At 39.7% G+C, this 13560-nt stretch overlaps 1 protein-coding gene and 1 pseudogene across 1 annotated transcript; both read right to left on the bottom strand.

Annotated features, from left to right (window-relative positions):
- Positions 1-446: 446 nt before the first annotated feature.
- Positions 447-4324, bottom strand: TEX55 (testis expressed 55). Its single transcript, XM_036016178.1, has 3 exons — positions 3076-4324; positions 2291-2424; positions 447-557 (listed from the first exon to the last, which is right to left on the bottom strand). Exons 1-3 carry the CDS (start codon positions 4322-4324, stop codon positions 447-449), a joined length of 1494 nt encoding a protein of 497 aa, XP_035872071.1.
- A 4248-nt stretch (positions 4325-8572) lies between these two features.
- Positions 8573-8783, bottom strand: LOC114488791 (annotated as a pseudogene).
- Positions 8784-13560: the final 4777 nt, after the last annotated feature.

Below are 13560 nucleotides of genomic sequence, written 5' to 3'. Positions count from 1 at the left end.
AACAGAACCACAGAAATGAAGGGGGATGGGAGGAGGAGAGAGGAGGAAAAGGTATAGAGAATAAGTAGCACAGAATGTAGGCTGAAAATAGATAGGGGGAGGGCAAGAATAGTACGGGAAATGTAGAAGCTAAAGAACTCATAAGTATGACACATGGACATGAACTAAAGGGGGGGAACGTGGGTGGGAGAGGGGGTACAGGTTGGAGGGGAGAGAAGGAGGGAAATGGGACAACTGTAATAGCATAATCAATAAAATATATTTAAAAAAAGAGTCAGAACAATAGTCCCTTTGTGGAGAGTAGTAACTGAGGGGAAAAAGGGGGTTCCTGGGATGCTAGAAATGTTTTAATTTTTAAAACATGAATGGTAGTTACAGGTTGGCTCATAACATGATAATTCACTGAGTTGTACATGTTTTGTTTTATATGCTTGTGTGTGCTATATTTATAATAAAAAGAATATAAAGATTATTTTTATCCTACTAGTCCATACCTGGTACAGCATAAAACTCAGGGGGTCCTCTGGCCTTTCATAGACTAAGTTTTCAGTGATCTGCTGAGAGAGCATAGATATCACATTATGGTTCTGAGCTAAAGGTAATGTAGTAAGGTTGTATCTGAAGCAATATTCTGTACAAAGCTAAGAGGTACCACACCATTTGAAATAAATTCACATATCTCTATAAAGTGACAAATTACTTCCTTACTACTGATTAAATTATGTAAATTAAGGTAATATTTGGAGGAATAAAAATGTAGTAATAAGTAGAAATGGATATTTCTCTAGTCTTCAAGATCAAAGAGGTAGTGAGAAAGTTCTAGAGAAAGTTTTTGTTTTGGGATCTATGATTTTGCTAGGCTGAAAAATTAACATTATTTTTTTGAAGAATAGTCAGAGAAAAGTATTTTGAGTAAAATTTTAAATAGACTATATAATTTTACCTGAAGCCTTTTTTCTGAGGCATTTGGTTCTAAAAGGTAAAAATTCTGTTCATCATTTCCAATAATAAACAAGAAAACATATGTAAAATTTCAGAGATTCACTGTCATATGTTTTTTGGTGTTGAATAACCCTCCAAAAATTATATTAAATTAAATAGAATTCTCATTTGTAAGGAATAACAATGGGGCTAATTTTAGGTATAAAACATTCAAGGTCTGTTTAATGTATCCACACCAATTATGTGTTTTATATGTTTCTATGGAACATTTATTTGATAACTGATTTTTCTTATAACAATGTTGAATACATAAGCATTCTTTTTCCTTGACAGATGAAGAACATTATTTATAGAATGATTAGAATTATTCTTTCTTCAACAGCTTTCATCTTTTGGTTTAATAATTAGTTGTTTTTTGATTAAAACCAGAAAACCCAGCCATAAATCCTCTCCCACAAAAGGACATTCTAACAAAGAAGAGACATTAAGCAGAGTTGATGAAGTATCACTAATCCCTATTTTTTGAAGAAACTGAGATACACAGAAGTTTTGTAATTTTCCCCAAATGACAAAGGTGAAAGGTGGCTAAGTTAGGTTGGAGCCTTGGGCTAAGCTTGCAAAGTTTGTGCTCTTTTTCCTCTATCCTACTTCTTTACACTTGAGTTTAAATGCTTTCATTTGAAGTGGGCCATTCTTATTTTACATCTTTCTAACCACAGAGTACTTCATGTACTCATGTATTATATACAAATATGTACCTTGCTGGGTAATAATGTAAACATAAAAATAAACATCAGGCAAACAAAAACAACCCACCAAACTACAAACATTTTATAAATGTGATAATCTTTTATAATTCTATTTTTGCCAAAGATGTCATAGTTTAAAGAAATTTCCAGCCCCATATCTAAAATTTCAAGAATTAGAAGCAATCTTAACTACTTTCCCCTACTCCCCCACCAAAGAATGTGGTTTCTTAGATGATCACAGAGTGCTTATCTCCTGAAAGTATCATATCTACCTGGAAAGCATTTTTCTTTCCTTTTCAGTGGCCATATTTTGTCCTTCCTACTCTGGCTCAAACTTTAACTCTGGGACAAGTTTTCCCTGTCAATCAGTGAATCTATCTGATCCCTCTGAATGGCTTCATATCATGGTAAGTATCACTCATTAGGTGTTTATCATTTACTACTATTGGTTATTACATCTTACTGGCTTTTTACTGAGGGTATATCCTTTTCATAGCAAAAGCCTTTTCTTGTACCACACAGGAGCCAGATCAAAGGTTATTTTTTATGCTACAGTTACTGAAAAATTCACAATTAAAAAAAGGGAGTGAGAGGTTTACCTGGAATATTTGCAGAATGTGGTGTTTTTCCATGTACTGTAGTGAAACTTGATAAGGATCTTGGTACACTATAGAAGGGAACCGTTTCCTATGGGCTTTCTTGTGAGCATGAGAACTCCTCCTTTCTTGGTATTCTGAAATATCCTGAAATGGAAATATCCCCACCCCCCACCAAGAATCTTTAATAAAACAAACAAACAAACAAACAAACAAACCCCAAACCAGGAGTTTTTGTTCTTATTTTTGCTGTTATCAGTGGAATCTGGTGATGATGGGATCTGAACACCAGGAAGTAGAGGAAAGACACATCATTGTGAGAGCCCTGGCTGACCTTCCAAGCAATATAATGCACCTTGAGTCCTGGGAGTTACTTTAGGCTTCTCCAACCTACTTCAAATACATTTCCCTTCACAGGGATCTCTGGTTTCTTCCAAATTCCTTTCCTTTGATAAAAGCCCAGAGGGGCAAAATGACTTAATGTTCTAGAGTTAGCAGCCACACCAACTTAAAACCTAGGTCTCCTGAATGCTGGTTTATTGATGCTTCCTGAATGGCTGTAGGGTAGCAGAGAAAGCAACAGATCTCTATAAAGATCCTATAAGACTCTATAAGAATCCCACCCTTCTCCTGTCCTTCCTGAATCCTATAGGTCACACATATCACAACATGTCAGTCTATTCCTCATCCTTGATCTAAACTGCGTCCACCCTCCACTCCCTATACCACTACCACCACCGGCTCCTGGTTTGGCCTCCAGCCTCCCAGGTGTCAAATGCTCTTTTAACCTATAGTCTCAGGTGCTATTACTTGAGATTTGTCTTGGCTGACGGTATAGTCCAATTGGGTTGAGATGGTGGGGAATCTTGGGGAATAATCTCGGCTTTTTGCTTGCAAATGACCGATGATCTTGGTTTCAAGTGAGTTGAATGCTTGCAGAAAGTTTGTAGTTTCAGAGTCGGTTACATCTAAAACCTTGGAATCACTGAGGTCTGTCTGGCTAACATTAAATTTGTAGGGCTCTACTTTGAAGTCAGCCTCTTTGTCTTTCTTGCTGGTGAATATTCTGTCATCATACTGATGGTCACTTTTTCCATAATCAAACAGGTTGTCTTTGATGTTATCTTCTTCATTCATTATGTGATCAACCTCATCAGACTCACTATAATCATGCTTGTCAACTCTAGGATGATGAGTACTGCTGTCAGCTGGGTCAGCAACCTTGTGTTCAGCTAGTTCAGTCACTTGGTCATGCACTTTGTGGTGAGTCTTTACAGATGTTTTATAGACAGTTTGTTGAGGCAATATCTTGTCAACCTGCTCAAAAGTTTTTCGTTCAACGAGACCAGACAATCTGCTGTCCATCTGCTCAGAAGTTCTTTGGTCAGCCTGGCCAGACATTCTGCGGTCAACCTGGTCAGAAGTTCTTCGTTCAGCCTGGCTAGACATTCTGCGGTCAACCTGGTCAGAAGTTCTTCGTTCAGCCTGGCTAGACATTCTGCGGTCGATCTGGTCAGAAGTTCTTCGTGCAGCTTGGCTAGACAATCTGCGGTCAATCTGTTCAGAAGTTCTTCGTTCAGCCTGGCCAGACAATCTTCGATCAATGTGTTCAGGGGTTCTTTGTTCATACAGAGCAGGCATCTGGTTGTCAGTCTGTTCAGATTCTACATGATCAGCTTGGTGAGATGCCTTTCTGCCCATCTGTTCAGACATTCCTTGGTCAGTCTGATTAGTTGTTGTATGATCAGCAACATTATCATGATTGGATGCTCTGAGGTCAGCCTGATCAGATGTTCTGCGCCCATTCGGTTCAGATACTTTGTAGTCTGCTTGGCCAAATATGTTGGGTTCAGCCTGGCTATATACTCTTGGGTTGGCCTGGTTAGCTGTTCTCTGATAAGACTGGTTATCTGCCTCCTTTTTGTCCAGTTTCTTCCTGTTGTCTTTCTGGCGATCTCTGTGACTGTCATTTGGGGACCTAGCTGTGCTTTCAGGTTCCAAGGGTCTCCCGGTAGCCTCTTCTGGAGGCTCTTCCATTTCCTGCCAGGTCTTTGGTGCCGAAGGCTGTGGGTGGGGCCAGGCTGGGTTGTCTAGGCGACCTTAGGGGAACGCAGAACAACAATGCCTGTGGACTTTGTACGGGCCTCAGTGCCCTGGTTTCTCCTACCTTCCTTTCTTCCTGGAGCTTGGGCAGTTGCCTGGAGATGATTTGGGCTCCTGCCCAGTGGCGGCTAGGGGAAGCACTGCCTACAGCTCTGGGCACAGTTGGGAGCGGGCTTCCGTTGATATGCATGCAAAGTGGACGCCCCTCACTTAAGAAAAGGTGACGGCATGCTGGTGTCACCACTGCCCAGCAGTTAGATCTCAGAGGTCTGTGGATGGGTGTCTTACAGCGGTTCCCTTCTTGTTGTCTTCCGGAAGTTCACAGCGGTGCATGTCAAACACGATTGTCAGGTACCAGTCTTCTGATCCACAGCATGTTAGGCGATGAACATCTGCGCAACCACAGGAGGGCAGCATACCTGAGCAGAGGTGGTGGTTGCCGCAAATCAAATCCATTTTTCCTTTGCCACTGACTTGTCTAATCACCATTGTCTGTCACAGTTGCAGGGCATTGTGCTAGTAAATGGTCCTGATAAATGGTATTTATTCTTTTTTAGACCCTAATTGTACTGTGGTGATGCAGCCAAATTATGTTTTCAGTTTTATTTTTTTTAATCCTCATCAGAGGATTTGTTTATTGAATTTAGAGAGAAAGACAGATCGACAGACAGCCAGACATTAATGTGAGAGAAACATTGATGGGTAGCCTCCCATATGCAGCCCAACTGGAGATCAAACCGGCAATCTTTTGGTGTACAGGAAGCATTCCAAACCAGCCAAGACTTCAGTTTTAATTTTTTAAAACCATTTTTAATCCTGCCTTTACAAACACTGCTGGTGCTGTTTTCATTGGTACCAGTGTTACCAGAAAGGGCCCTGGCCCTGAGTGGGTCTGCCTCGGACCAGCTGTAGTGTTGGGGTTTCTGACTTTGTGTAGGAAAGCTTTCACGACATGGGTTCAGATGATTATGAGGCCACATTTATTAAAGCTGGGGACAGTGAAACAAGGAAGGGCTTAGCATGGAAGAAGCAACAAGAGAGCCTAGACTGGACTGCCTCAGCTCACTGGGAAGTCAGAGAAAAGGGGGCCTTGGAGACGGGTTCAAGGAGTTAGTGTGGGACAAGCTGCCAGCTGCTCATTGCCTTAGAATTTAAGAGACATGTGTCTGTGAAGAGAGAAAGGGGGTGGATAGAAGGAAGGAAAGGAAATGGCCCCGGCTGCTCCCCAGAGGGAGAGGGCACACCCTGGGTTCTTTGTCTTGAGGCTTTTATTCTTCTTGCAGGTGGGAATCTTAGGTGATGCCTTGTAGGCTGTTTTCTGCAGACTATTCATCAGTTCTCCAGGTGTGTCCTTTCAGGGTCATGGTCTCCACTGATTGGTCAGTGACAGGGCAGGGGGTCTTTAGTCATTGCAGGTGGTCCTGGTGTCACCCAGCTGGTCCTGGTTTTATGGCTTTTCTGGGCCCACAGCTGAAGTACAACTGAGGCCTAGATGTTATCTCTAGGGAGGTGGCTTTTTGTACCTGGCTGTAAATTGCTTGGCCATTTGCGTTCAGCTATCTGTCTCAGTTTCGCTGTTCCACTTGCCAAGGAATTTTCCTAGCTTCTTACTGTCCTGTCTCACAGGGAAGAGTCTATCTTCCAAACACTCATGTTACTAAAGTCATAGAATTTTTTCTATAACCAAACACAGGTCCAGCTGCCCGCTGCTTTGAAAGCCAATACTTGAGGCAGGTGCTGATGTAAAGGAAAGTGGTTTTATTGAGGTGCCAGCACCCTGGAAGATGAGGGACTCACCTCAAAGCTCATCTCTGCGTCTTAGACATCCTGGCTAATTTATAGGATGGAACCATGGAAGAGCGGAATTAAGGAATATCTGGCAATATGCATTTTCTCAGCTCTCTTCTTGGGTGGTTTCAATGTTATCTCTTGTGTGTGTCATCAGGTAGATTCATAGCTCGATCCACAGTTTTACCACCAATATCTGGGAACAGGACGTACCGGCAGAGTTTCTGCTGGTTCTGATACGAGTCCCTGACAATTGTCCAGTTTCTTGTGGTCAGCGTCACTCCTTGGTTAATTAAGCAGAGCTGCAACTGCTGATGTTTACAAAGTACTTATAAGGAATCTTTTAATACATGAATCTTCTGTGAATTTGTTACTATAGCCTATTCTTTAATTACCACCTGATTAGTATATTATGCTTATTTCAATCACTGTTACATTTCCTCACAATGAAGAGTGTAGAGAGGAGAGTCCTTCTGCCTCTGCCCCCAACCCCTTGGCAATTCCTTGCTGCAGGATCATCTTTTTCTCTTTTTCAAGGGACAGCTGAGCAGCTGTTTCGTATCCTCTCTGGGAAGAGGTGTCCTGGTGGTGGAAAATCAAGCCCCATGGTGTTTTGCTGATTTATACACACGTGTATGGCTGTATGGCTGGAAGGTTAGAGGTAGGAGAGGAGATCCAGTCAGAATGGGTTCTAAAATCACACCATCTAATAATTTTATAGCAGAAGTGGGTGTTAAGGTTAGGAATTAGAGCTCCAGAAAGAAAAGGAGTAGGAAAGACAGGAGAAGGAGCATTTAACAAAGGGGGAAATTTGCACTTGTGGTGGTGGCTAGTGAGGCTTGGGTTTTGAGATCTGGTCCTTCCTGTCTGAAGTAAACCTGCAGAATCCACTCCAGACCAGCAGCGCTCTACTTCCAGGAGCTGGGCAGCACAGTGATGGAGATTTGCAAGAGATTTGATTGACTCTCCTAAGCCCAAAATCACTGAGGCATACCAAGGGGTGGTAGTATATTGCCAGATATTCCTTTAATATGGGCTTAATTGCATTCAATTAATTAGAGATAAGACTTAACATCCAAGTGCAAATAGTTATGACTAAGATGTGAGAGAGAGAGTGGGTATCCTTGATGCCACACTTAGGAGCAGAAAGAAGAATCTAGGTACGTGAAGTAAAATAATTTATGTAACACTACCTAGAACATAGTAGATGCTCAAGATGTGTTTGTTGAACATAAATATACAAATGATCTGCCTTATTTATTTAAAAATTTGTGAAGCAAATGGAAGTTGTATTTTGCAACTTCAATGAGGAATTGGAATTATAGATTTATTCTTCCATTTATAAGTTAACTGTAAGCATTGTAGAAAAGGAAAACAAGCACAAAGAAAAAAGTTCACCTGGGTTACACCTGAGTTATAACCTTTATCAACATTTTGATTTATATCCTTCTAGAATGTTCCTCAGGCAAATCTATATGTCTAATATTTATAGGTATATGTATATTTTACAAAACAATCAAATTGTGCAACTGTTCTCTAAGCTGAATTTTCTTCCTTTTAAATTTTTAAATTTTATTTTTTAATTACAGTTGACATACAATATTGTGTTATTTTAGGTGTACAAAACCATGATTGAGCATTTATATACTTTATGAAGTGATCACCCAGGTAAGTCTAGTACCCATGTGACACCACACATAATTATTACAGTATTATTGACTCCATTCCCTGTGCTGTACTTTACATCCCATGACTGATTTTATAACTGGCAATTTGTACTTCTTAATCCTTTTCACCTTTTTCACTCATCCCCCCAATCTCCTTCCCATCTGGTGACTTAATTATATACTGCATTTTCATTTAACATTACGTTATGAATGTTTTTCCTTCTCAATAAATGTAATCTAAATTAAAGAATACTGACTTTTGAGTCAGCCCGAGTTTGTTCTACTTCTCTCTCTGCCACTTACTAGATTGTTGCGCTTGGGCAAATTTCATTGTTTCTCTGAACTTCAGTTTTCTCATTGCAGATGAAAATGGGAATAATAGTTCTCAAAGTTCTTGTGACAACTAAATGAGACAATACATATAATTAGCTCACATATGCATAAACAGTAACTTTTAAAATTTGCATATAATCAATTAGATGAATTTATTTTGTTACTTTTAACAGTGATGTATCGACTGTGTCAGTGTACTGACATTTTACAAGATTGTCGCTTTCTTTCCCCCTCCCCTCCCCCTCTCAGCTGCATAGGTTGGCGCTGGCCGCGCGGATGACGGTGGTGCACAGATCTGGGCAGTAATTGTTCTTGCAGATCATGTGGGGGATGCTGCTCAGGGTGGCTGGGCTGTCCTTGTTGATCGTGGGTGGCACCTGGAAGTGGCCGGCATTCATTGGTTGGATCTCTGCCTCGTGACCAGCACCGCACCTTTGCCATTGGCCACCGGCTCCACACCCACTGTCTTGCTGTGAATCTGCCCCTTGTAGCGAAAGGAGTTGCGGGTCTTCAGGTTTTTGGGTTTGGTGCTGTAAATCTGTTTGTTCTTCTTGATCAGGAAGCTGGAGCAGGTGGATTACCATCCACGGCAGGTGGACATACATGGCGTGAGCTGTGGGGAACCAGGCCTCCTCTTGGTGAGGCAGCCAGAAACAGAGAAAGGATTTTTTTCCTTAAGAAATTTCTTGGTTAAGGGAATATGTTTATTTCGATCTTTCTACAGTACTAAATTTAAAGCCTTCCTGAAAAGTTGAGCCTATTTGTAGCTTCACCACTAATATATGAAAGTGCTAGTTCCCTATACCAATACAAATTCTGTATATATTTTTCATTTTTGCCTACCTGACAAGTGAAAAATAGTACCTTATTTTAAATATTATTTCTTTTTGTATGTTTAATGGCTTTTTAATTTCTTTCTGTGTGTGGATATCCTGTGTGTCATGCTCTTGTCTTTTGCTTACAGACTTGTTAAGAGTTTCTAATAAACATTTTAATTCTTTGTTATATAAATTGCACATAAATTTTCCTGGGTTTTTTTGCCATGTATAAGTTTTACATTTTTATATTTTTATTAAATTTATTTTTCTTTTCGCAGTTTTTTTAAAAACAGATTTTATTTATTTTTAGAGAGAGGGGAAGGGAGGAAGAGGAGAGAAACATTGATTAGTCACCTCTGGCACATGCCCTCTGCCTGGATCCACCTGCAAGACAGGCATGTGCCCCATCCAGAATCAAACCAGCTCCCCCTCACTCTGCAGAGCAACACCCAGCTGACAGTCATACTGGTCAGGGTCCTTTGCAGTTTTTACCTTTGAAGGCATGTTTAAGAGGACCTTTCCTATCTCTTAAGACATAAATGTTGCTTACACACCTTTTTGGTACTTTTAAGTATATGTATATTTCTTTTTCCTTACATAAAGTTAAAACTTAAGTGTGCAGCTAGATACATTTTTCCATATATGTACATCTATGCATACACCACCAGATCAAGATGTAGAATCCCCAGCCAAGATGGAGGCACAGGTAGAATACACTGTGCCTCCTCGCATAACCAAAAGAAGGACAACAACGAATTTAAAAACAAAAAAACAACCATAACTAACAGAAAATCGAACTGTATGGAAGTCTGACAACCAAGGAGTTAAAGAAGAAACATTCATCTAGACTGGTAGGCAGGGCAAAGATGGGCAGCCAGGTGAAGAGGACTCGTGGCAAGGCAATGGCTGGCAGACCCTGTGAGGCGGCAGATTGAGGACTGGGAGGTCCCACATTCCTGTGCAGATAAACCAGGAGAAACAACTGGGAAGCACAATAGACCAAGCAATCCAGGGTTCCAGTGCAGGTAAAGAAAGCCTCAAAGCCTCTGACCGAAAACACCTGTGGGTGTTGAGGTGGCAGTGGGAGAAAATCCAAACCATAATGAGAGTTCAAGAGGACCCCACAGGGTCCTGGAAAATACACAAACCCACCCACCCAGGAATCAGCACCAGAAAGGTCCAATTTGATTGTGGGTAGTGGGGGAAGTGATTGAAAACTAGCAGAGAGTGGAGCAAGCACCACTGTTCCCTCTTGGGCTCCTGCCCCACATGCAGCATCACAACACAACAATGGGGATTGCCCACCCTGGTGAACATCTAAGGCTCTGCCCCTTACTACATAATAGGCATGCCAAGACAAAAAAGTGGCCCAAATGAAAGAACAGATCAAAGCTCCAGAAAAAATACAATTAAGAGACACAAACCTATCAGATGCACAGTTCAAAACACTGGTAATCAGGATCCTCACAGAATTGGTTGAATATGGTTGCAACTTAGAGGAAAAACTGAAGGCTATGCTAAGTGAAATAGAAGAAAATGTACTGGGAACCAACAGTGAAAGGAAGGAAATTGGGACTCAAATCAATGGAGTGGACCAGAAGGAAGAAAGAAATATTCAACTAGAGCAGAATGAAGAAAAAGAATTAAAAAAATGAGAGGCTTAGGAACCTCCAGGACATCTTTAAATGTTCCAACATCCAAATCATAGGGATGCCAGAAGGAGAAAGGAAGAGCAAGAAATCAAAAACTTATGTGAACAAATAATAAAGGAGAACTTCCCCAATCTAACAAAGGAAATAGACTTCCAGGAAGTCCAGGAGGCTCAGAGAGTCCCAAAGAAGTTGGACCCAAGGAGGAAGAACACACCAAGGCACATCATAATTACATTTTAATCTATTAGCCAAGATTAAAATGAAGGAGAGAATCCTAGAAGCAGAAAGAGAATAGGAGACAGTTACCTGCAAAGGAGTTCCCATCAGAGTGTCAGCTGATTTCTCAAAAGCAACCTTATAGGTAAGAAGGGGCTGGAAAGAAGTATTCCAAGTCATGAAAGGCAAGGACCTACATCCAAGATTGCTCTATCCAGCAAAGCTATCATTTAGAATGGACGGGCAGATAAAGTACTTCCCAGATAAGGTCAAGTTAAAGGTGTTCATCATCCCTAAGCCATTATTATATGAAATGTTCAAGGGACTTACCTCGGAAAAAGAAGATCAAAATATGAACAGTAAAATGACAACAAACCCACAACTATTAACAAGTGAACCTAAAAAAAAACTAAGTAAACAACTAGAACAGGAACAGAAATGGAAATCACATGGAGGGTTATCAGTGGGGGAGGGGGAAAAGGTAAGGGAATAAGTAGCATAAATGGTAGGTAGAAAATAGGAGGAGGTTAAGAATAGTATAGGAAATATAGAAGCCAAGGAACTTATATTTATGACCCATTCACATGAACTAAAGGGGGGGAATTTGGATGGGAGGGGGTGTGCAGGGCAGAGGAGAATAAGGGGGGAAAATTGGACAACTGTAATAGCATAATCAATAAAATATATTTTAAAAAGGTAATAAAAACATACAGTTCACTAGCATGTAGTCAATTAACAATGCTGTGTAACTGCATTTCTATCAATTTCCAAATATTTGCTAATCTCAAAGAAAATCTCATATCCATTAAGCAGTCACTCTTCATTTCCCTTTCCCCATGGTCTCTTGAAACCACAAACCTATTTTCTGTTTTTATGGATTTACCTATTTTGGAAATATTTCATATAAATGGAATCATACAATATGAGGTATTTTGTTACTGAATTTTTTAACTTAGTGTAATGTTTTTGAGGTTCATCTAATGTGGTAGCATGTATTAATATTTCTTCATTTTTATAGCTGAATAATATTCTATTTTAATGTATATACCACATTTTGTTTATTCTTCTGTTGATGGCCATTTGTGTTGTTTTTACCTTTTGGCTATTGTGAATATTTTTGGTATGAACGTTAGTGCGCAAATATTTGAGTTCTTGTTTTCAATTCTTTGGAATCTGTATGGGTAAATTGCTGAATCATGGTAATTATATGTTTAACTTTTGAGGAACCAACAGATTGTTTTCCACCAGCTGCACCATTTTGTATTACCCCAGCAATGCATGAGGTTTCCCATCTCCACACATCATTACCAACACTTGTTATTTTCCATGTTCAATTATAGATGTGATACAGAGTGTGAAGTGGTATTTCCTTGTGGTCTTGATTCCCCAGTGACTAAGAATGTTTGTATGTGTTTATTGGTCTTTTTCTTTGGAGAAATTTCTGGTTAGGTCCTTTGCCCATTTTTTTTTCATTGCTTGGGTTTTGGGGATTGTAAGAATTCTTTATATGTTCTGGACACTAGATCCTCATCATGTATATAATTTGTAAATATATTCTCTCATGCTCTTTCATGATAATGTCTTTTGATACAGTTTTAACTTTTTATGAACTCCAATTTATCTATTTTTTCTTTTGTTGTTTGTGTCTTTGATGTGGTATTTAAGAAACTATCATCTAATTTAGACCTATGTTTCCTTCTAAGAAATATATTGGTTTAACATTTATGTTTATGTTTTTGATATATTTTGAGTTAATTTTTTACTCAAATGTGTGTGGTGTGAGGTAGGGAGTCCAACTTAAATTTTGCATGTGGATATCCAGTTATTCCAGCACCATTTGTTGAAAAGACTATTCCTTTTCTTTGAATGTTTGTCTGCCATTATTAAACATAAATTGGCCATTATATTAATTTGCTAGAGCTGCCATAACAAAACACCACAGACTGGTGGCTAAAAACAACACAAATGTATTTTCTTACAGTTCTGGAGGCTGGAAGTCCAAGGGAAAGCGTCAGCAGGTTTGGTTTCTCCTGAAGAGAGAATGTGGTTTGCAGAAGGCCATCTTCTGGCTGCATCCTCACATGGCATTTCCTCTGTGCCCAAGTATCCCTGATGTGTCTTTCTGTATGCTCTAATATACTCTTTTTATAGGGGCCCCAGTCAAATTGGGTTAGGGTTCACTCCAATGTCCTCACTTTTACTTAATTACCTCTTGGCCCTATCTCCAAATATGGTCATACTCTTAGGTACTAGGGGTTAGAGCCTCAACATATGCATTTGAGGGGAACACAATTTCATCCCTTTCAGCCATAGATGTGAGGGTTTATTTCCAAACTCTCAATTCTATTCCATTTGTCTATGCATCTATTCTTATGCCAGTACCACACTGTTTTGATTTCTGTTGTTTCATTGTAAGTTTTGAAATTGGGAGTTGTGATTTCACTAACTTCTTCTCTTTAAATATTCTTTTGAATATTTAGGGCCCCATGAAGTCACATAACAATTTTAGGACTGGCTTTTCCAATCTTCAAAAAGCCTGTTGGAATTGTGACAGAGAATACATTGAGTCTGTAGATTGCTTTGGGTTAGCATTGTCATTTAAACAATAGTAAGTCTTCTAGTTCAAGAATACTAAGTCTTCCAATTTGTGAACATGGGATGTTTGTTCATTTATTTATGCCTTTAATTTCTTTCAG

The sequence above is a fragment of the Phyllostomus discolor genome, chromosome 2, assembly GCF_004126475.2.
Source record: "Phyllostomus discolor isolate MPI-MPIP mPhyDis1 chromosome 2, mPhyDis1.pri.v3, whole genome shotgun sequence".
Classification (NCBI taxonomy): domain Eukaryota; kingdom Metazoa; phylum Chordata; class Mammalia; order Chiroptera; family Phyllostomidae; genus Phyllostomus; species Phyllostomus discolor.
The sequence above is the reverse complement of the archived record's forward strand: the minus strand, read 5'-3'. Positions and strand labels throughout refer to the sequence as shown.

What these genes read in the sequence shown, in the direction of transcription:
- TEX55 (XM_036016178.1), bottom strand. Translation starts at nt 4,324, where the DNA reads ATGGAAGAGCCTCCAGAAGAGGCTACCGGGAGACCCTTGGAACCTGAA. An exon ending in AATAGCACCTGAGACTATAG is followed by an intron (nt 2,425 to 3,075) that starts GTTAAAAGAGCA and finishes AGGATATTTCAG; the next exon opens with AATACCAAGAAAGGAGGAGT. An exon ending in ACATTCTGCAAATATTCCAG is followed by an intron (nt 558 to 2,290) that starts GTAAACCTCTCA and finishes ATGCTCTCTCAG; the next exon opens with CAGATCACTGAAAACTTAGT.